Source organism: Tympanuchus pallidicinctus, unplaced genomic scaffold (genome assembly GCF_026119805.1).
Source record: "Tympanuchus pallidicinctus isolate F22 unplaced genomic scaffold, pur_lepc_1.0 scaffold19, whole genome shotgun sequence".
Taxonomy (NCBI): Eukaryota; Metazoa; Chordata; class Aves; order Galliformes; family Phasianidae; genus Tympanuchus; species Tympanuchus pallidicinctus.
The window spans coordinates 5,475,225-5,499,058 of record NW_026294710.1 but is presented as its reverse complement, the minus strand read 5'-3'; the positions used below and the strand labels follow the sequence as shown (position 1 = coordinate 5,499,058).

The following is a 23,834-nucleotide window of genomic DNA, read 5'->3' as shown; positions in this document are numbered from 1 at the left end:
TGTGTAATTATTTTGAGTATTTTTGAATGTTATTACTTCATTTGGTTGGGTGTATGTTATGGCCTATGAACACTAAGGATTTCATCCTCTCACTTCTTTTGTGTGCATTATTCATCACAAACCTGTTTACTGCAAACTTCTTTGTTCCACCCTGACAGTGATCTCAGGTGGTTTTTCACAGGTAAAGCTGATTTTTAGCAATGCTTATGATAATACACTTTCTGTTACTATTTTCTTGCCACTTTTTGAGTTGGTCATTCATAATGGATTACGGTAGATGGTAACTAAACGTAATCTCTTACTCACTAAGAGCTTTCATGCCTACAAGTTGAATAAGATTCAAGAGCCAAGCTTTAAAAAGCTTGGGTCTTACTTTATAAGCTTGAAATAGCTGTTCACGAGACAGGCAGAGAGGAATATCGTCTGGTCAATTTTTCTACCAGGAGAAGCAGTTAACAGAGAGAGAGTTTTTCCAGTGATGTCAGTTGGAATAGGATAAAATTAGGATTAGGAATTCAGTTCAAGTACACAAAGTATAGCTCTGCTGAATGCACTCGATACACATCAGTGTATGTGTAACTACAGGTGACGTCCATTGATACTCTTCCCCATTTCCTTCTCCTCTCAAATTCAACAGGTGGGACATGCTACAGATAATGGTGCCCCAGCACAAAGGTTAGGTAACAGTCTACTAATGATATTCACTAAAAGCCTTATCAACTAAAATTATCAACTTGTTTATTTTTATGCCCCCTCATTATTTTTTGTGATGGTATTTGGTAGACACAGAGATCAAAGGAAAGATTTCAGCAACTCAAACATTAAATTTAATTGTGTTTCTTTCTAAAATTTCAGTAAAGAAAATGGAACATTTCTGTAGTTACAGCCACAGCTGGTCAGATCCCAGTCCATTGAGAAACATCCATGGAGCACTCCTCCACAGCCACTGGCACACTGCAGCTGAAGGGGATCCTGCTCTGTGACCATCCTACACTGTGGTTACCAGACAGCATCTGAGAACTGGCCAGCTTCTGCTCTTGACACTATTTCATATCCAAAATTTGAGTTCCATGGTGTAATCATGTTATGCAAAAAAGTAAAATGATCTTTATTCAATTAAAATCTGTTACCTGATAGGATACAATTTGATTTCCTTCCCTCCATAACAGCAAATGGTGACCAGACTCTTCTGCATTCACAAATTCAGAGTTCACTCAAATCCCTTCTTAAATTTTCTTTTGTAAGCTGGAGAGTCCAAATCTATTTTCTCTTTCTTCATATAGAAGATATCCTAGCTGTTCAGTATTTGTAGTTATAGCTGTCATCTTTGGCTATCTTGAATAATTTTTCACCATTTTCAGTCCTGAGAGCCGTGATTTTTTTTCGTACAGATTTTATGACTGTTATTGAGTAGTATCCACCTCCATTTAATAGAATAATATCCTTCATTATGAAGCTGAGAACTCTGAAGAGAATATTTTCTTTTATTATATGATACCTCATTTTAAAGACTTGGTGGGATGTCTCAGATTTTAAAATCTTAAAATATAAAGATATGGATATCTGGGCTGACATTCAGAATGTCTCCCCGGAGATTGAGGTGGAGGCCGTTAGGGAGCTCCTCCTCCATCTGGACAGTCACAAGTCCATGGGACCGGATGGGCTTCATCCCAGGGTGCTGAGGGAGTTGGTGGGGGTGATTGCTAAGCCGCTCTTGGCTATCTACCAGCGCTCCTGGTTGACAGGAGAGGTTCCAGAGGATTGGAGGCTTGCCGATGTGACTCCCATCTACAGGAAGGGCCATAAGGAGGATCCAGAGAACTACAGGCCTGTCAGCCTGACATCAGTGCCAGGGAAGGTCATGGAACAAATCCTCCTGGGAGAGATCACACGGCTCGTGCGCGATGTCCATGGGATCGGGCCCAGCCAGCATGGGTTCATGAAAGGCAGGTCGTGTTTGACCAACCTCATCTCCTTCTATGACTGGGTGACCAGACTGGTAGATGAGGGAAGGGCTGTTGATGTAGTCTACCTAGACTTCAGCAAAGCCTTTGACATGGTCTCTCATAGTATCCTTCTGCGGAAACTGGCTGCCCGTGGCTTGGACAGTTTTACCCTCGGTTGGATAAGGAACTGACTGGACGGCTGTGCTCAATGGGTGGTGGTCAATGGAGTGAAGTCTAGCTGGAGACCTGTTACAAGTGGTGTCCCCCAGGGGTCGGTGCTGGGGCCCATTTTGTTTAATATCTTCATTGATGACTTAGATGAAGGAATTGAGTGTACCCTCAGTAAGTTTGCAGATGACACCAAGCTGGGAGGTTGTGTTGATCTGCCTGAGGGTAGGGAGGCCCTGCAGAGGGATCTAGATAAGGTGGATTGCTGGGCTGAGGTGAATGGGATGAGGTTTAACAAGGCCAAGTGTCAGGTTCTGCATTTTGACCACAATAACCCCATGCAGCACTACAGGCTTGGGGATGAGTGGTTGGATGACTGTGAAGAGGAAAGGGACCTGGGGGTGTTGGTTGATGCTCGGCTGAACATGAGCCCACAGTGTGCCCAGGTGGCCAACAGGGCCAATGGCATCCTGGCCTGCATTAGAAATGGTGTGGCCAGCAGGAGCAGGGAGGTGATCATCCCCCTGTACTCAGCACTGGTGAGGCCGCACCTCGAGTGCTGTGTTCAGTTTTGGGCTCCTCACTACAAGAAAGACATTGAGGCCCTGGAGCGTGTCCAGAGAAGGGCAACGAAACTGGTGAGGGGTCTGGAGCACAAGTCTTATGAGGAGCGGCTGAGGGAGCTGGGATTGTTCAGTCTGGAGAAGAGGAGGCTCAGGGGAGACCTCACTGCACTCTGCAACTTCCTGAAGGGAGGCTGTGGTGCAAAAGGGTCTGGCCTCTTCTCCCAGGCAAATAGTAGGACCCGAGGAAAAGGCCAGAAGTTGTACCACAGGAGGTTTAGGTTGGACGTCAGGAGAAACTTTTTCTCTCAAAGGGTGGTCAGGCACTGGAATGGCTGCCCAGGGAGGTGGTGGAGTCGCCGTCCCTGGCAGTGTTCAAGAGGCGCCTGGATGAGGAGCTACGGGAGATGGTTTAGTAGCTTGTGGTACTAATAGGAATGGGAGGGTGGTTGGACTGGATGATCTTGCAGATCATTTCCAACCTTGTGATTCTGTGAGATACTAGAAACACTGGGCCACCCTTGCCTTCTGGGATCTCTAATAACTTTGTGAAACAGCACATCACCTACAGAGGTTTTGTTGATTTTTCTCCAATGTATCTTAAGTAGGTGTTTGCTTTTTTTGTATTATTTTGTATACCTTCTACCAATCTCCACATATGGCCTTCCTGTATTTTAGAATACCACCTGAAGACTTGTCTTCTGTAGCCTCTATCAATAACAGAAGAAAGATTATTAATATTTGATTATCATTTATTCATCTGTTTACTGAATTATCTTTTAATCTTTTGCATTGTGTACATACTGACTCAAGATAATTTTAATTAAAAAAATAATAAAATGCATTTGCAGAGCTCCAAATTTTTAATTGTAGAGATAGGCTTGGAGGCTGCTTTGAACTAACTCATAGCCTATGTGTGAGGTTTTCTTTCAACTCCAAAGAGCCGTAATGCATTTAGATCTTTAAGTGACTGTGCGTTTGATGCAAAGAAATATTTGCAGTCCAGGCTGGGCTGTAGAAAATGCTAATTACTGGTTATAATACTCTCTTTTCTTAATGTCAGATTTTCTAATGACTCCCGTGGGCACAGAGCACAGATGTATCATCCCATTGCTTGTTTGTTTTGAGAAGGAAAGCCCATTCCAAGCAGTAAGAATTTTTCTATGAACTCTATGTCATGTTTTGTTTTAGGGAAACCAAATCTCCAAGTTTTCACTCTGGAAAGATTTCACTGAAAGTTACTGCTTAAAGTTAGGACCACAGAAGACCATTCTTCTCCAGAAGGTAAATGCATGAGCTTAACTATTCAAAGTGTTGTTTAACCATAAGAAATATTTCTTCAAGGTAAGGAAAAGCACATCTGGTATTTTATTGAACTTCATTTCATTTCTGGAAAATGTAAATGATCAGTGTCAAAAATGTCAAGGCCGACACTTTATCTACCTCAACATATTTTTGCATATTTCACATAACTCCTTATCGATTCATTCGAAAAAATGCACCGTATGTGTCTATTCTCCCAATGCTTTAACTAAAAACTTTCATGTATGAACCATAATTTGCATATTAGGAGCCAATTTACAATGCAAAAGTCCATCCTAATTTCTGTATGCAATTCAAATTACAGGAATAATGATGCATAAACAAAAAAAATCTACATTTTGAAAATGCTTATCTTATGTAGGTAATACATTGCTACTGCACCTACAAAAGAATATTATAAAACAGTTAAATATGTCTCACAAGTCACAGCAAAACACACATTAGCACTCCAAGTACTAATTTGTCTGCAGGAAAATTAGCACCAAGAAATTTTGCTGGGAAACAGAGCGCTTGGGTTTTCCATTAGAGCACTGAATGCAAGATGTAGAGCCATTAACATTTTTTATTTGTTCCTGTTCTTCCAACCCATGTGAAAATATGCACTTAATTTGAATTTTCTGTAAAAGTCCCACTATATTTTAAGCAGAATACTTAGGTCTGTGGTAAACAGAGAAGACTCTGCTTGCCTCCTTTCAGGGAAGGTGCCATCGCCAATTCACATTCAGGAATATGATGTTTCATCTCAGCAGGGAAGTTTGGAGCTGAAGAAAGGTTAAGAGAATGCAGAATTTGCAAGTCTGTACTTCGCAGCTGTATGAATCTCATTTCAAGTAATACTGGAGGAGGATTTGTACAGTGATCAAGCCAAGCATCTAAACAGTTATCTAGCACTGCTACTGAAGTGTTACAAAGGAGGCTTAAAGAAAGGCAGGAATACTCACACTTTGCTAGTTTTGCCCCTGCTGAGTTGCTTTGGGCAATTCCTCTCCTGAATGCCCATGTCATATCCCCACAACATACTGCAGTACAACTACTGCCAGTGGGAAGAGCCACCATTCATGTCATGGTGAGACCAGACCTTGGGTTCTGTTTTTGCCACTAACAAGAAATACTATTTCTGTTCACAAAAGGAAAAACAAGTAGCAACCGGCTTAATTTATAGAATGGGAGATTTATTATAGGCAGTAGGAAAGTAATTCCAACATAAATTCTACCAAAATAGGCTACCTCAAGAGGCTACAGATGAGAAAGGATTTAAGAACCAGAAGTTTTAAGAATGGTTGGGCACACTTTTATTGAAGATAGTCTAGGATAGAGCTGACCAGTGCAGTATGGGGGGGCAGACAAGGACTGATCCTTGAAATCCCACTCAGCTTTTTTGTGCTGTGGTTGCACGGGGGGAGGACTGTCCACAGACAGCGGCGCTGCAGTCAATCCTGGAATTAAATGACTAATTCAAAATGATTATATAAGTGAATAAATTTAAGAGAAAGGAAATGCCCTTACAGATTCGTTCCTACTCTTTATCTCAAGGTTGCATATTATATTGGGTCAGCCAAGAAAACAAATACCATATTCTGATGCAATCCAGTTCTGCCTGTGCTACCCACATCACTGTTTCTTTTCCCCCTATCTTGATTACAGATCTGAGCCTCAGAGGCTTAAAATTGCAGTTGTCAGAACACGAGGTCATTTGAGTCATTGCAATTTTCAGAAATGTGGCTTATGCCCTCAGAATTTTCTCAGGGAATGTCTTATCATAAACTCAACACAATTCACACCACCCCATCTTTGTGAGACTTGAGGGGACTTTCACAAAGTGGGACAAGCCAGTTTGGGTTTCTGCTTGTTTTCTTTGATTGTGGAAACACTTGAACAATACACTCCTGTTTTGTCCATTCTTATGGCTAACTGCCTACAGCTCTGGTAAATACATGGTTGAAATGAACAAAACTGAAAACAGCCGCCCTACTGCAGCTATTTTGTCTGCATCACCCTTTAGGCCCGACAAACCCATTAAATGGTTTGGTTCAGCTCGGCCTCTCAGCCAAAGTCTTCACTGGTGGTACTCCTTTGCTGTGCGTAAACCTGACTTTTGCTCTCTTCAGCTTTCACAAATTTACAACTTTTTTTGGTAAAAATCCCAACTCTTGAGTTAAATATAGTCTTGACTGTTACATATGGTAAAATTAGAAACTGAAAGTTGAAATGACATATTTGAAAATACTCAGTTATTCTAAGTTAGATGAATTACTTACCAACACCAATAAGGAAAACCATCAACAAAAAACCCGACCACAAAAAAAAAAAAAAAGGAACCAGTGGATAAATTTCAGACATTTTCCCCTTAAAATATGATTGTATTGCCACCAGGAAAATACCTCTCTATCTAGGCTCTGGGTGACTAACAGCTGATTTTAAATGTGCATCCATACTTTTGCCATAAGTACAACCTGTAAATATGCAAAAGGAATGCAAACATTACATCAAAATTTTAATCCACATCAAAACTGAATTATGTTCCAGTTTCACACCAGAAAATCCCCAGTGCAGGTCAAAAGCACAAGCAGTAGCCATGAGCATAGAAAACTCTAGTTGAGCTTTGGGCGAAAGCTTGCTGCACCAACTGCACTGAAGCAGGACTAAAATACACTGGCACAAAAAGCAGTAAAAGTAAGCAAAGTTTATTCTCTAAATAGCAGACAGAATAAGTGCATAGTATTTGTAGTTCTCACATGCTTCAGAGGATTGCAGAGCATCTAGTGGAAATCTTTCAAAATTGCCAACCAAATTGATGGACAACTTGTTTATACATGTTACATTACCGAAATTGGACATTACTATATTTAAATGAGATTTTGTTGAGGTTTTTCATGTCCTACTAGTTTTAGACTAAACCAAATAGCATTTTATTGAAGTTGAAGCATTTTCCAGTCAGTCTGGCCTGAAGACAAGCTGTAAGTGACTTTAATTCAGGCATTGTTTCCATTAAAAAAAAGAGAAAGCCTGCATATACTGCACTAATCATGTTAAAATATTCTTGTTGCATACAATTTTTTCCAGCCTTTATATTTATTAGTTGTATTTCCAAGACTTTAATACCTGCTTCTAATTCTCTTTGCATTTATTTTGTATTCTATATGAGTTCTTAAAGATGAAAATCCAAAGAAAGATCTGATTATGGTATTTAAAATTCATGCTGTAAAATCTAAGTTCTTGTAGCTGCAGCGACGTACTTGTGGGACAGCAGCATTTGGGACAGTCTGAGACCAATAAGCCAACAAAATTACTATGACATTGGATTCACTGTTGGACAGATAAAAATAGAAGATGATGTGTGGTATTTGCAGATCCTAATACAGCTACACCTTACTGTTCAAATATGCCTGCTTTAAGCAAAACTGATACATGCCTTACACACAATTAAATGTGATTTATCCATCAAGCCAGTAGTAATTCCTATGCTTGTTTGCTTTAGCACCACTTATACCCCCATCTAGTCCAATCCCAATGAACTAGGAAGAATGAGATCCCCTTCACCTTTACAAACACAACTCCCTCAGCAAACTACCGAGCCTGAGCCCAGTTGAGCTCAGCAGCAGTCCCCACTCATGGCTGCAAGTTTTGCTAGTTATTATTTGCACACATTGCTTGCATGGCTTCACATTATGAAATTGCTAGTTATAAAGCTGCTGTGAGGGAATAACTCTCTCCCTTCCTGCTCTATTGGCTAAACAGCTTCAGAGGTTTCGTTTCCTAGGTAATTCTCAATTGCTTGGATGCTTTCATTAGCCTTCGGCTGCTTCTTGAAAATTCCCTTTGTAGCCTGGAGAAGACAAAGCCTTCCTCCTCGCATTAACCACAGGGCTCTTCCTCCCCCTTAACCACAGACTGCTTCTTACTTTGCTTTCTGAAGCAGTCACATAGCTATTGCAAACTTTGTGTGTTCAAAATTCACAAGTAAATTCATGGCATTTCGCCTGAAAGAGCCAGTCTGCTCTGATAAAACTGGTCTTCCAGGAACAGCAGTGTGTTTAAAAACTCCTTGCTTCCCCTGCATATAACATGGCTGTTATCAAAACTGTGCTCAAAGAGAAATCATTACAACAGAACTGCAGAACTGGACAAAACTGAAGCTAGCAGGCAGAAGCAAATATACTCATATGGTGTTTTCAGTCCACTGAAAGCTATTCTTACACTGGTGGTTTGAAAATGAGAAGTATACAGTGCTCACCCTGTGAGCCTGTTTGCTTGCTGGAGAAAGTATGGCATTACAGACCTCTGCATCTTAAAATGAAGCACTGGGGGGATCTCTGTGGCCTGGGGAACGTGATGCCCTGGGAATCCCATCTTTAGATCAGTAGACATAGAATAAAACTCTGGTCTGCACATTGTGCGTTCACTCAGTGTCACCCTCAGTAGCATGAGCAAAGCCCAATCTGTGTGTTGGCAGTGCGGCTCTGCAGGACGCTGCCTAACTTCAGAGTGGCTTCATCACACTGTACTGTGGGGACAACAGCGCATCTTCTACTTTCATCTTGTTTTTAAGAACAGTTACTCCTCTGCAAACTTTCCATACATCAAACAACTTTGAACCTTTCCAGAAATGACACATTATACCAGCAGTGGGCCGAATTACTTTCCACTGACTTCACTGGCTTTAGTTCAGGTAAATGGGGATGTGCTGACTTTTAAAATGACCTGTGAATCGGATCTTAACATCAAGAGCCAATAATAGCATTTCAGAATTTTCAGCAAAGGAGATTAATACTGATCACGTTTGCTTGGTTTTTTTCAATACTTTTTTTTTTTTTTAAACTATCATAGCTTGGTTTATTTGGAAGAAGGAATGTCAGTGATGACATTGATATCTAGAATAAAGAAATTGAATAAAGAATTGATATCTAGAATAAAGGAAAAGACTGTGTCATTACGAAAAAGGAAAGCTTTCTGGAGCCCAGAACATTCAGAATTCAGGTTAGGTACAGTAGAAATAACAATAACGATAATAAAAAATAGCAATATGTATTTAAGGTACCCTAACAACTGTAACCTCACTTTAGCATGAAGTCACTCAGCAATCAACTCATTAGAACATTCTTTGGTGTTTTACCTCCTAAATAAGTAAAAAAAAAAAATTAATGCTGTATTTACTTTTGGATGTAATTTTTTTTCTAGCCGAGAACACAGCTTGAAGCTATTATTCATGGAGTCCTTACGAATAAAAATTGTGAAGAAACATTCACCCTGCACAGTATTGCACAGTAGCACTCTCTTTAGGCTCAGTGCAGAAGCAATTCAGAGCAACTCATCTGAAGCCCTTGAATAATGCAGAGGAAAAACGCTGGGTGAGCATCTTGCTCCCCACAGCAGGATTCACTCCCTGTGTGCCCAGCACCTCCCTGCACAGCTCTCTGCACAGCATCACCAGGACATGCAAACGTGTGAACACCACAGTATAAGGACATAAAACTATTAGAGAGCTTCCAAGAAGGGCTGTAAATATGGAGGAGGCTCTGAGGGCAAGGTGTGAGGAGAGGCTGAGCTCCCTGTGTTTGCTCAGCTCAGAGCAGAGGAGCCGAGGGGAGGCGTGATGGCGGCTGCAGCTCCTCACAGGGAGCGGAGGGGCAGCGCTGAGCTCTGCTCTGTGTGACAGCGACAGGGCCCGAGGGAACGGCATGGAGCTGCGTCAGGGGAGGGGCGGGAAAAGGGGCTCGGGAAAGGCGCTGCACCAGGGGGCGGTGGGCGCGGAACGGGCTGCCCAGGGCTGTGGGCACGGCGCGGAGCTGCTGGAGTTCAAGGAGCGTTTGGATACCGCTCTCAGGATCTGATTTTTGGGTGGTGCTTTGTAGAGACAGAATTTGGACTCAGTTATCTTGTGGGTTCCTTCCAGCTCAGGATATTCTGTGACTATTGAAACTGCCAGGCACGATTGGTCTGTGTGGTGGCCACTCTTCCTCATGGGCCACAAGCAGGCAAGAAAATGAGTTTGGCAAGCAGTGATGCTATACAGCTTCCTACTGGAACTGATGAAATCGATTCATGTCACCGTTCTGAAGCCTTCGGTGTGGAGAGCACCAAGCGCAGCCTGCTTCTGCAGCGGTTTGGCCGTTCACACCAGCCTGCTGCCCTTGCAAGAGCTGCCTTTCAGTTCCTGCCAGCTCCTGACACAGGAACTGCAGCACAAATGCAGCGTGTGATCTCTAATTGGTAATTAACTTTAGATGGGTTCTGTGCCTGTGAAAAACAAATGGCTCATTTACATGCCTTCATAAAAGATACTTATGGAAAGTAAAGTAGTAAATGGAAATTAGAAGTCTTAGGAAAGAATTTGACAAGCAAATAGGCAGTGTTATAAAAACAAGTCACAGGGAATCTTATTACAATGGAAGAGATACAAATTTTGGATCCAAGAGTTTCCCAGCAAAATAAAGAACAACAACTACAAAGGATTAAACCTCTGTATAATATGCAGTCATAGAAAAGCACTAAGAGTAATGAGGATAAGAAGTAGAGGGTAGGTTTTGTAAAGAGACATTAAACAGATTCCTTGCCTTAAAATAAAGATGAGAAGTAAAGAAATTGTGATAAATATATTTTAAATCCTGTTAAAGTGTAATTATGCACTATTTTTCTTAAAATAAAAAATAGGGTACAGTGAACAATATTATCAGATGGGAGAATTAAACAGACAGATGTACTTCTGCATTTTTACCACATCATGAAACTAATTGTCACAGGAATTTCTGGATGCTGAAATAATCAATAGTTTCCAAATTGTTTTGATCCTTTCAGAATCAGAAGTAGTAGACACAGCCTTTCATATTTTTTATAGCTGTCTCTTAGCAGTGGACACTGACCACTCTCAGAAGCAAGATGCTGCTTAGATGGAATTAGATCTAATCCAACACCGTCAGATTCAGTTAATCTGAAGTTTTATGCAGCACAAATAATCACTTCCATTTTGCCTTTTTTTTTTTTTTTTTCCCTCCCCAGGAGAGAGCAATGGCTAAACTCACATTTTTCTTGTAATACAAATAAGGCAACAGCAGAAGGATTGCAAAGTAAATAACACAGAAGTTAATATAAACTGATCAATTAAAAATGAGAAACAGGCACAATACATTTAACTTCACTTTTAAGAATGAAAAAATTAATGAGATAACATTCTATTTAATTTCTGATAGTATCATAAGTCTGCTGTGCAGCATGTGTATGTACCTACAAAATTAACACTAAAGAGATTTCTAGGAATTATACAGCGAGAGTTTTTTAGGACAAGGTCAAGTTGTTGATGGTCTCTGATGACAGACTTAAATAAGCCTAAAGACAGCGTGATGGGACAGCAGCTCTATCTCTATAAAGAACTATGCTCTTTATCATCAGAGTGTGATGATGAAATGGAAAATCAAATGCAGCTACCTTATTTCTGTCTTCTAAAGAAATTATTCCAAAATGTTTATTCAGAAGTTATCCAGGAAAGACTATACAAATAAAAAGCCTCCAGTCAGAAGACAAATTTAAAAGACTGTATTTAACTTAGAAAAGATTGTAAAGAGCACCAGACGACTAAAAAGTGCTATATAAGAAAGATAGGGCAGGAGTTTGAATTTAACTCAAAGCAATTAAATGAAGACAAGAATATTTCTTAAATAATTCTCTTTTGTACCTCTCTCTTACTTCTCATGTACTCACCAATTAGGCCGTAGATAAAAAAGATCACTGAGGCCAAAATTTAAAAAGGAATTATACATTTTTATGGACTACAAGAAGACACAGAGTTCTAATTAATCAGAACATCCTGTAATATTAAATGTTCATCTTTGTACCACATGTCTGTCTATTTCTGGGGAAATCTGACAATTTAGAGATCAGAACGAAACTCAACTCCAAAGACAGTTGCAGAATATCTTTAGTTGACAACCACAGTGCTTCTTGCAACTTTCCGTGCAGCATCTGGAACTGACCTTTTCTGAAGGCACAAGGAGTGGAGTGCAGAAGAATAGATGAAGGAGGAAGCTGGCTGGTCCGTGCTTGTAGGGAAATTGATCTAAAGCAATCTAAAGCAGCAGTGCTTTGGAGGTAAGGAAGTGAACCTGGAGACCTTAGGGAGGAAAAAAAAAGACAAGGCATAAAGACTGCTCCTTTCAGACATCAGGCTCAGTGACCTTTGTCATTAAACAGGAGGACTATATAAGAGAGCTGGAATGAATAAAAGAGCTGAAATTAGAAATATAAAAGAAAACAAAAAAGCTCCAAAGGCTTGTGAAAGTATCACAACTGGCAATATCAAGAGATGATGTCAAATGCATGACAGTGCTGATTGAAGGAACTGCTTCAACTCGTCATAAACACAACTGATTCTACCTTTACTGTAACTACTCAAGAAAAAGGCCTAGGCATTTTAACAGACAGCTAACTGAAGACTCTGCTATACTGCTCATTCATTTTCAAAAGAACAAGCAAAATACAGGAGCTACAAACCACCTTCGTATAATATAATTATGATTCATATATTTAATAAATGTAGATTTGCCATGAGTATAATTCAATGCAGGGAAACAGAATTGTTTGAGATCTGAGTCAAAAAAAGCACCAGGGACTTAGAAAAGCACCTGAAATGTTGGATTCTTCCACTTTAAAAGGACAAAATAGGAAAATGAGATAAGAATGTAACAATATATTTTGGAAAGATGGTATCTGAACTTTATCTATTTTGAACCTTTATAAATGGAAGAATCGTTCAGACAAACTGAAGGATAGTAGACTGTTGAGAGTGTTTTTAATACAGACCCACCTTTCTATTCAGCTTCACTAATGATGAGATATTAGCTTCTAAGAAAGGTAATCATTGTATATCATAAAGAAAAATAATTATTAGGAACAACAATAGTAGTTATAGATCATGGGAGTTTTTTTTTTCTGTTTGCTATGGACTCTTTGCATCTTTTACTTTAACATCTAGTAGTATCCACGTCTGTGATACCGGTGTATATAGATAACTGAGCTAACGCAGTGTGGCAGAAATGTTCTAACGATGTTATGTATGATTTACTGGCTAATTCATGATCGTCTGATACACTGTTTTTAAGCAGTTACAATCATTTGCTGTTATGCATCATCAAAATTTAATCTTCTGGGTTTTTTTTTTCAGAAGGTTCGGCTCTTCTAACATAGGAATATTGGCATAATTATGACATTAAATGATACAATTTACTGTTGTCATGTTGAGCTTGTGCAGTCACCTCACACTGCAACGGTATTTTACTTTAAAATGATTATGTATCATTGAAAAACAACACTGTTTTATTTAGTAATAATTTTTATGATTCAGAAACTTGGTAAGCGCTTTTTCTAAAGATAAATGCACTCTCTTCCAAAATAAGGAGAATTCAATTGTTTTGTTTGTAACTGTGAAAATCTAAAGTACGCAGGCTCAGTTTATCCCCGTGGTACTGGAAGCTGAAATTGGCTGCATATTTTTCCCTTGTTTTTGTATATATAACATTGTGAAAATAATATATGCATGCTTAGGACTTGATTCTATGACATTTACCAAGTGCAGATGAACTGGGCATCAAGCCTGCAACATCATACTGATGAGAATATGCTCCCCATGCCAGGTCAGTGAACAAAAGCTCTTCACATGAGCAAGGCTATAAGAACAGGCAACAGGAGGTGATAAGGTCAGTCGTGAGTTTTGGCTGAGTCATGGTTGGAGGATAAGGCCCTTACGGATCCTATAAATACCTCATTATCAAAGGAGGTCAGATGATAGAATTCTGAATGTATTTTGGAAAAAGAAATTTCCGCGTGACTAATGAAGTACACCCTCTTTGTTTGTTAATGTGGCACTTATTGGAACTAATGTGTATAATAAATTAAAGATATTTTTAGCATGTGCCAGGGAAATGCATTCAGATTTGAGAGACTAATCTGAATATATTTGAATTGCTGTGTTGTATCAAAGGAAAGGTTGTTATGATACAAATAAGGTATTAAAAACTAGTTTCTACGGATTCCAGTGGAAACAGGAAATGAGGCAAATGATACAAGTATGGGATTTTGTCATCTAACTCACATCAGCTAACAGGGCATACCTGGACTGTGCTTATTGTAAGTGGGAAGAAGCACAGGCCCCGTGGACAACTAACCCAATCCCCAGGTTGTGGTTTGGCAGAAATGGAAGAGGTCCTAACTGTGCTGCAGCACTGAGACCTGCACTGCCCCAAGGACCTTTGCCCAGCACCAGTGGTTCATTCCCACTTCTGTACAATATTTTTGTGGGTATAAAGGTTTCCTCCATCAAGGAGGAAACTTGATGGGTAGGTGATATTACAAAGACCACCTTCTGCTTTCTTCTCTCAGGGTTCTTTTTCAGTTGGATCACTTCTCTGGTCTGGAAGCCATGCCAGTGGTGGTGGCCAGGCAACGGCCAAGAGCAATGCTGGGCGAAAACGACTGTTTCTTTCACACCAGAAGCAAAAGGAAAATGTTAGAAAACCTCCAGCAAAGGCTCTGAATGTGCTGTGCAGCTCTGCCACTTCACTGCTGCCAGTACGGGGAGGTCTCCTATTCTTCTGTTCCCTTCCCTGCTGCCAGCTGCACATTAACTGTACTTCCTTGTACAATAACTGCACTTGTAAAAGCCTTCTGTGACCTGAGACACCTTAATGACATGGCAGAAAACTAAATCATTAAATAAAAATCAACAGACTTCGTGAGTTAACAAATAGAGTTGGATCACAGAAGCACCAGATGTGCAGCAGGGCTGGTAAACAGAGGCAGGATGACCTGTGGATGAGGGAAAGAGGAAAAAAAAAAAAAGCAAGCAAGCAAGCAAGCTGGGGGAGAATACGACACCTCCTTTCGAGGCCATGAGTGGTTAGAGCAGCTGCTCATCAAACCACACCCTCAGGGACTCTTTTCAAATTACACTGTGCGATCTAATTGCAGACATTTTCTAATTGCAGCCCTGCTTTCCTCCAGCTGCATGTGGCTGGTAGGTATGACTGCAGGTGGAGGGAGTGGGAGGCCCATCCGCTTTTGGGTTGGATTTACAAAATGTGCCCTAAAATAAGTGCTAGTCTTGGGCTGTATCAATTGCTCTCTGGGGTTCTTATCTTTCTTCATTAACTAGTAGTAGATGAGAAAAAGTAGTCACACCGGAATCCTGTTTTCAAGAAGGTGAAGCTCAGTGAGGGTAAATTCAACCAATATGTTCATCCTGTGCTGTCCATGTTTATAGTCCCCAGTGTATCTTGTCTTTTGAAAGAGCGTGTTAAATGTTTCTTCTATATTTTAAAATGAGCACAACACTGAAAATAAAAGCATATCTAAAAGCTAATTGGAATTAATATGCTGATAAATGCATTATTACATCTATTCCTTAACAGTGATGAATCTGTTACAGAGTATTGACAGTGTTCTCTTACAAAGCAAAACGAAGTCAGAACTGAAAGATTAGAAAGGAAAAAAACAGCAAGCTTCAAAAAACACTACTGACTAGACCTAATAAGGCTGTAGCTGGAAGATTAAACAGAGCAAAGAGTTCCTTCAACAGCTGTCGAGACCATGTGTGTTCACAGAGCTTTCATCAGTGTTAGTAGGGGTTATTCTGTGTGAAGAACAAAGAAGTCTTAGTGCCTGGGCCATGAGGAGAGAACTGGTGGGGAAAAAAAGGCCACTTGGGATATGGCCACAGATTGTGTTAGGCCCTGGTCTGTTTCCCTCCCTCACTTTGAGGAATACCTTAATTGTTTGCAAAGTCTCCTCAACTTGAAACACGTTATTGGCTCGAGAATGTCATGGACTTCAGTTGAACTATTTAAAGAATAAGGTATTGTTCAATAGAGCATGAATAGCACAACAGAAATGTTATCATTAGTAGTTAGAAGATTATATCCTATGATTAATTATTAAACAAAGCGTAGAAAAACATGTCCACGGAGCACTGGATCTGTAATGGATACTGACTGACTTCCATGAATCTACTCTGTTTTATGTTGACAATTTGTGGTGAAAGATAATGAATGAGACATTTTTCATATGCTGAGATAAGGATTTTTTACTCTACCACTCTTGAATCACAGCTTTAATTCTTACTACAAAATACTAATGGTATCTTATTTGTTTTTTTTTTTTTCTAGAGGATTTAGTAAACATATTGGCCATCTCCTTGAGGAAACCAACTGACTTACATTTTGTGTTCAACTGCTTTAAAATGTTCTTCAAGGAAACAACTGTGCAGACAAGATCACAATAAATCCTCTGTTGCAAAAGCAGTGGGAAAAGAGGGTGGCCTTGGTAAGCAGTACTTTCAAAAGAAGTTATGAGCTGTTTGCCAGGCTGTCATGAGTTTAAATAATTATTTCAGATATTCATTCTGTCGGTTCCCACTAAGATAAGAAGTCTTAAGTATAATTTCCTGATGTGGAACACATCAATGATTTATGGCTCTGTATACAGTTTTTTCCTTCTCATTGATAGGCATGAACGAGTCTTTATTCTGTTGAGAGCTGAAAGGCATGTTAGACTGGTTAATGCCAAGTTGGCAGTCAATCATATCAGCCTCACACTTGCTTAAAGGTATGATTTTGTAATTCCTGCCTCATGATCTGTTTGTAAAGTGATGATAGGCACATGTGCAATTAGCACAACAACTTTTGCCAGCGGCAGAAAATCTTGATGCAGGTTGCAGTGCAATCAGTAGGGCCACTGTCCCTTGATGATAGCTGTGCCTATTAATGCTGACTTTGTTCAAGAACCACTTCGGCTAAAAACTCCAGGGAGGTCCTCCCATTAATAGGAAAGGAACAGATTCCTGATTAAAAAAAAAAAAAAAAAGTAGAAAAATGTAATCTGTCATCTTTTTCTAAGAACTTTTTCTATGAGAAACAGAATAGAAATAGAAAGTGAAATTCCTGGTTTGGTTTCACAATGCAAAGAAAAAGGAAGAAAAAGTCAGAAATGGATTATAGCACTAATTTCACTTGGCAGAGACAAGAATAAGCATTCTTTCTTAAAAACAAGAGCTTCTTCCTCTATCTAGCAAAGCTGACCTTATTAGGATTATATCAGGATCCCTGCCTTAATGCAAAGCTCACAGAAGAAAATGTTAAGGGTTATTTTTTTAGATGTTTATGGTTTTTGTGTCAAGCTTTTAATTTTCTGTATGTGGACTGAATTGGTATCACACTCTGCACTGTTACTTGAAGTACACTGAATAAGTCAGTTTTGTGGTTTCCAAAGAATGTGTTGTGCTTCTAGGAATTCAGTCTGGATATTTGGTCCTGCAGATACGGCCTATAACACGTATAACCAGATTGCCAGTTCAGGAAATCACAAGTTTTATATAATGAGATCTAAAGCTGTGAATTATCTTTTACAGTTGTAAAGGAAATAGATATTTGCTTTGAACATTAAAGGTGGAAGTGAGGGAAAAAAAGCATCAGATAACAAGGGGAACGCTGGAAGAGAAAGAAGAAACTCCATCCCAGTTAAAAGTATTTGGCACTATTCAGGTGACAGCTGCTGTAGTGAACACTTAGGGATTATCCTGAGGAGAAAGAGCACATGTAGCTTCCTTTGTGGCACTGCAAATTCTCATGCAAGACAGCTTGCTTGCTCTGCCCCACCTTACATGTTAGACTGTACAAAAGATCCCAAATCTGCAACGGTCTGCTGTTTCTTGAAAGATGGGCTATCTTTTACATGTTAGTAATCAGGCACTCTGAGTTTCACTTTCAGGTTAACGCTGACATGAGTTCTCAGCATTTTATGATCTTTCCTATAAAAATTTAAAAAAAATTAAATCAGAAACTGCATTACTTTCTGAATTTACTGCAAAGCTCGTTTATTTGAAGTATTTCTGGTATTATCTGTGCTAGATAAACACATGAACAGGCAGGCAAAGCATATGTGTTCTCCTAAATACGTTTTCAGGAACTGAATGCAGAGATAGATAGTCCCAATGTACACCATTACTGTAAATTATAATGACAAAGTTAAAATTCAAAAATAAGAAATTGCCAAAAAACATTGTTCATACTAGATAACTCTTTGAAATATCATTCATTTTGTAGTATACAATTCTTGCTCCTTCAGATTTCACTTTTATTTTGTTAATAGAGTGGATTATGTTTTAGGAATGAAAAAAGATACAACAAATGGAAGTGTTTTCTGAACCAAAAAATTGTCATATTTTTCATATACAGTTGTGTAATTTTTTTGAGGAAGAACAAAAAGAACAGCTAATTATGCCATGGAATCAAAATTACATTCCTAAGCTCCCAAGGTTCATCAGCAGTGTTGGATCTTGAAGAGTCACAACGAAGCTTCTATCACTGGAACAAAAAACAAAACAGGGAGAAGTAATATCGTGCCTTTTTATATGGATAAGCCACTGGAAAATAGTGGTTTTCAAATAGTCTGCTGTTCAACAGAGAAACTCAGGAATTCCAACTTAATTTCTGGGAGGACTGTGTGACTTTAGTTCTAAACAGGTTATAAGCCTATGTCTGGTTTTTTCAGATTCTTTCTTCTGTTCTGGCTCCTTGCTCTTTTCGATTCCTTCAGCTCCTGTGGATCCCATCTTCCCCAGCTCTACTTTGTTGCTTTTCCTGTGTTTCTGTATCTCTGAAGCCTGGCAGTCTTCCCTTCCTGTTTCTCAAATCTTTTCATCTGTCCAGCTACCATTTCCTCCTATGTCTCACTGCAAAGACCGGTAAGTTCTGAGAGCACATCTCTTGGGTTCAGAGACAAACATCAGAGATGCTTCCAAGTTCCCAAGACAGTGCAAAGGAAGTGAAGTCCCACTCTATCCCAGCAGTCTCAAGAAAAAGTGTGTGTTAACTTTAGGGAGATAATACAAATATTGGTAGTACAAAAAGAATGAAGAGCAAATCCTTTGCAGTGGGAACGCAGACTCAGCAGAAATTTAGTTTTAAATCTCTCAACAGGAAAGGCTTTTCCTTTCACACCTGACTGTGAAGCCTTGTACAAACTTCTACTACAGTTTTACTAAGTAAGGACTGTGGAATGGATCCCAAGCATGAGCCACAAGTGAATGAATGGAACTCTTCTACACCCAATTGTTTGTATACCTACTCACCTGCTTATATCATATGAGAATATTTTTCTTTTTCTTTTATTATGTTGACTAGCTTAAGTTCCATGGCACACTCAGCAGTTACTGTGGCTAACTGCTGCCTCCTGCTCAAAGGCCTTTCACAAATTGCACAACATACCTTAAAAGAACAGCATCATAGTTTGATTCTCAGTCTGTGAATGCTAGAGAATAATTTATTCATCAGCTTCGTGGGCTGCCTTTTGAGAACTGTACTGTCAGGATTGATTATGAAACAAAAGCACAGTGACGGTTGTTCTTTCTTTCCTTAAAAACAAAAACAAACAAACAAACAAACAACAACAACAAACCATCAAACTGGGGAGTTCTGTCTAATTTTCTTTTTTTTTTCTTTTTTTTTTTCCCCTTTTGCATTTGGAGAGCAGGCTTTTATCCTCCACGTTTTCTGCTTTATAGTAGGACAATGTAAAATCCTGCTATTGGGCCTCATCCTAGCCTTAGCTGAACTCTACAGCTCATGGCACAGGAGATTTTCTCCATGTGAAAATTTTCCTTTTTGCACATAGTTAGAGAATCAGTCATTTCTTGGGCTTGGCTTCCCTCCTTTGCTTTCTTCTCTTTTTGAATCAACTCCAAACATTTTTGCATTAACTCCAAATAGTCATAACCATGAATTATCCCTGCCTCATCTCTTAGAAAAAGCATCAGTTAGGGATCTTATTCTGTTCTCTGCTTCTACCTTTAAAATAAATATACCAGTCAAGACCTATTTCCAAACAGAGAAAACATCAGCTGAAAATTCTTGCACAATCACTCGATCCAATTTTCTTTAAGAAAAATACTCATCCTGAAACTTGTGATAGAATTGTAAAAGTTATCAATAGTTTGAGAGAAAGCAAGTCTGCTTTGCATTTGAGTGACAACGTGCTTCTCATCTGCACTCAGCTAACGTACCTGATTCTGGCCTGGTCTTTATATAGCCCAAGCTTAGCAAGGAGGGTAAAAACTCAGTACTGGCTGTTAGAACTGGCTGAAGCTGCTCTGTCCTTGCAGTGCAGTGGTTTGGTACGTGCTACTACAGCCTGTCCACATTTGTGCCACTTTTAGCTGCTGACATCAGCGCGTGCCAGAAGGGAAATGGTAATTACAGGCAGACTATAGATAGCCATGAACAGCATCTTATCAGTGCTGCAAGTATTTTCAAATGCTAAAAAAACAAAACAAAACAAAAAAAAATCCAAAAAAACAACACCACAAAAACCCACCTAAGCAAACAAAAACCCAGTAACTCAGCCTGAAGACCCTGAGGATCTCACCAAGCTTTTCCCCCTCTGCTGTTTTGAGTTGGATGGAAGGAAGGATCCGGCCAGGCCTGCTCTCAGGGTGCATCCCACGTTCCGAGCTGCTCTGTCAAAGCCATCTGTGCTGAGAGGCTCAATGTGCCCAGCACACACCTGCAGGGTGTGTAATGACAGAAAACTGGGACTGTGCAGGGACGGGAACTGCTGAACGCTGCTCAGCCAAACGTGGGGCTGCAGACCCACAAGCAGGGCGTTCTGTCAGTCACCGCTTCCACATTCATCTCTGACACCAGCCCTAAACCACAGGCAACTGCTTAAAGTGCTCTGAATCTTTCTTCGAGGAAAGTCTGAGACATCAATATTCCTCGCAGCACATCTCAGGAGAAACATCTCCTTCGGCCCCTCACCTCTAACGGACAAAACAGACCACCTGAAGCCACCAGCCGGCTGCAGACAGCGCGCGGAGACTCACAAGCGCGGCTCCCGGCGCCAACGTCCCGCAGGTGGCAATGGGAGCCGCCGGGCTCCGGGCAGCACCCGGACCGCTAGCGGGACCCGCACCACCGCCCCGACTGAGGGGGGCGGGACCGCGCTCTGCCACTCCGCGTGGCCGCCGGTTGATTGACATTCACACCTGCCAATAGGCGCCGAGAGGGCCATAGGGACCTGCCCGTGGCGGAGGCCGCCCCGCGGCAGCCGGCGCGGTGAGAGGTGGCGGCGGCTGGAGAGTGGCCGGGTTGGGCCGTGGGGCTGCCATGCTGCTTCGCCTGGCGGCCGAATTTGACCTGCAGAGGGACGTGGTGCCCTGGCTGGCGGCGCAGGGCTGGGCCGCGGCTCTAGGTAACGCTGCGCTGGCGGGCGCGGGGCAGCGCCGAGCAGAGCCCGCTCTTTCCTTCCCTCCCTTTCACCGCTTCTAGCCGCTGTCCTCCGGCGGGCGGAGAAACCGGGCCTGGCGGGAGTCCCCGCGAGCCGCTCCCGGCGCGGCCTCACCGCTCCTTCCGTCCGGGCCGGGCCGCCTCGAGGGCACAGGGGGACGGGAAATGGCGGCGGGGCGGGCGGCCGACCCGAACTGCGTGGGCTGAGCACGCCTGTCCCGCTGCTGTGCGGGGCTGTGCCGCCCCGAGCTCCGTGGGCTGAGCCTGCCGCCGTGTCTGTGTGTGTGGGGGCGCTTTGCCCTCCGTCAGTGCGGCCCAGGGTGGCGCAGCCGGTGCCCTTGAGGCACTTCTCACGTCCGAAGGAACTTGTGCTCCTCGCGCATCGTTTGGTTCTTCATGCGTAGCCCTTTCTTCCCTTTTGTTCCAAAAGGAATTTTAACGTCCCTCTTTCTTCTGCCCACAGCCATTTCTTGGGAAAGAAAAAGAAACACAAAACCAGCAACACAAAAAAAAAAAAAAGCTTAGCCGAAAATAAAGCAACCGCAACTCCCCTTCTGTGTGTGTGGTAAATAAGTGCTAATTAAAATCGGGCGAGAGCAGGTGGTTGGGAGCAGTGAGTGTGCCGTGTTGGTGGCCCTGTGGTATCGCTGTTGTGCTCGTGGTAGTTCTCATCTGTCTGCAAGGAAGCCGGTAGAGTTCTGCTTTTCTGAAACTGCTGAAGGCCATCGTCTGAACATCGATTTGAACAGCACAATAACCGCGGCTGTAGTAGGAACACGGGCTGGTTCTGCACTGTGTCCAGGTCCCCTGGTTGCTTTTAGTTAACTAACCTACTTCCCTCTTTAAAGGTTTGCTGTCCCACGGAAAGCCTGTGTGGCTCTAAGTCAGAGCATATCAGCTCCTTTGGCTTCATAAACCAAGGTGCTTCCTATGGTGCCAGTGACAAAATCTGTTAACATTTATTTCACGTACACCAAGAAGTACACAGAGGAGCTGTGAGGCATAGGGTTTCCCCCAAAGGGTTTTGAGGTAAAATTCTGAAAACTCGTGTAATCAGTTAGTCTCTGTGTTCATTGTGGAGGTGGCAGGAAGGCATTCACCTGTGCTTGGGAGAGTGACAGACTTTTTATTCAATAATTCTGATAACACAGAATCAGAATTTGGATTGGAAGGGATGTCTGACACAATACTAACGTTTCTGCATTGCATGTTAGCTTCTGTTTGTTTCCTCTGAATGTGATGCTGATGTATTAGGAATGTGTACATGGAAGGTTGGAATCTTTAAAGATTACTTTAAACATCAGAGAAATAATATATAATTATAATAATCAGAGAAATAATTTTGCAGAAAGCAAGTCATTTTTAGGCATCCTGGTGCCTCTGGTCAGTGATTTCAGATATTTCAGTTCTCTGCATTTACTGTTTTATTTTCTGAAGACTTGAAAGCCCTGTGATAGCATGTGAGAATTCCTAATGGCGTGAGAGCTGGGAGTAGCTGTGATCAAGGGAGGGGAGTGGTAGGTGAAGAGAACCAGCTCTCTTAATTCCACTCATTTTTGTATGATTTCCATATAATGGCTTTCAGGAAATCAAAGCACGTTGTCTTGAGCACGTTGATAAGACTTGTTTGCTGGACAGGCAGGTTGGATTGGATTTGTTTGCAGCCCTTCATCTGCTTGGTGAAGCTGTGAGATGAGGAAGAAGTTGTGATTCTGCATGCAAAGCTTTACTGCAGGACTTTCCCAAGCCAGGGATCATTGCCACTTCTCCTTTGGTTACATATTCCCACAGACAGCATATGGCGACATGTAATTTGTATCAAACACCAAGCCAGTAGAAAGTGATGTATTGTTAAATATTGGCTGAGAATTTTCTCTATCCTCCCACATCAAAATTTTTCACCTCTGATAATGTTTCTGAACAGTTTTTTTCTTACCACCACAATCTGCACTAGCAATGTTCATAGTATTAGGCTTGTGAAACTAAGTTTCACAGTGCTTTCTCCAGTTAAGGCTTTGTGGTAACTGCAAAGTAATGCTTGCCTGGAGTTGCAGAGAATTCTTCTTGTTCATATTTACTTGTACATATTTACGCTACCTTTATCTTAAAATCAAGGCCAATCATGCAGCTCTCAAGCTTACTAAGAGCAAAATTTCTTCTTTAAATATAAGTTCCATCCAAGATAAACACGCTTTTGGTGATTACTGTGATGAGAAGAGATGCACTTTTGTTATCTGTGCTATGGTATCTTACTTTTTCTTTTCATTTGCCCCCAGTGTTTTCCTTTCTCTTGTCCTGCATTGCTTAATTCTCTTCTACCTGTAAATATATTGCATGTATATGCAGTTTGGTGTTGTGGCTCTTGTTTTTGTTGTAGAGCTGATCTCTGAAGGCATCATTTATTTCTAAGCATTCCTTAGGGAGCTGGGGCAGCTGACACTTTTCCTCATGCTCCATCTATCTCTGTGTAGTGTTCTGAGGACCTTTTGTTTTGAAGTTTGAGAGTTAAATCACAGCGTAAGAAATATTTGATCTGTTTTTTTTCAAAAGGTAGTCATTTCTGGCATGTA

General features: G+C 41.1%; 1 protein-coding gene and 1 long non-coding RNA gene across 4 annotated transcripts in view; one reads left to right on the top strand and one right to left on the bottom strand.

The window, feature by feature from the left end:
• Positions 1 to 17,830: 17,830 nt before the first annotated feature.
• On the bottom strand, positions 17,831 to 20,944 carry LOC128079587 (uncharacterized). The gene is made up of 2 exons (XR_008206219.1): positions 20,354 to 20,944; positions 17,831 to 18,345 (listed from the first exon to the last, which is right to left on the bottom strand). It is a non-coding gene; the product is annotated as an uncharacterized LOC128079587 (long non-coding RNA).
• Positions 20,945 to 21,056: 112 nt separating this feature from the next.
• Positions 21,057 to 23,834, top strand: part of GSAP (gamma-secretase activating protein) — a 46,046-nt gene continuing 43,268 nt past the window's right edge. Inside the window, exon 1 of one of the 3 annotated variants that reach the window (XR_008206211.1) lies at positions 21,057 to 21,229. Coding sequence is in view for 2 of the 3 variants with exons in the window: in XM_052680864.1 (XP_052536824.1) it covers positions 21,145 to 21,229 (85 nt within the window). In the remaining variant the exon portion in view is untranslated. The remainder of the gene's footprint in view (positions 21,230 to 23,834) is intronic. The other 2 variants (XM_052680864.1, XM_052680865.1) reach the window with 2 other exon arrangements.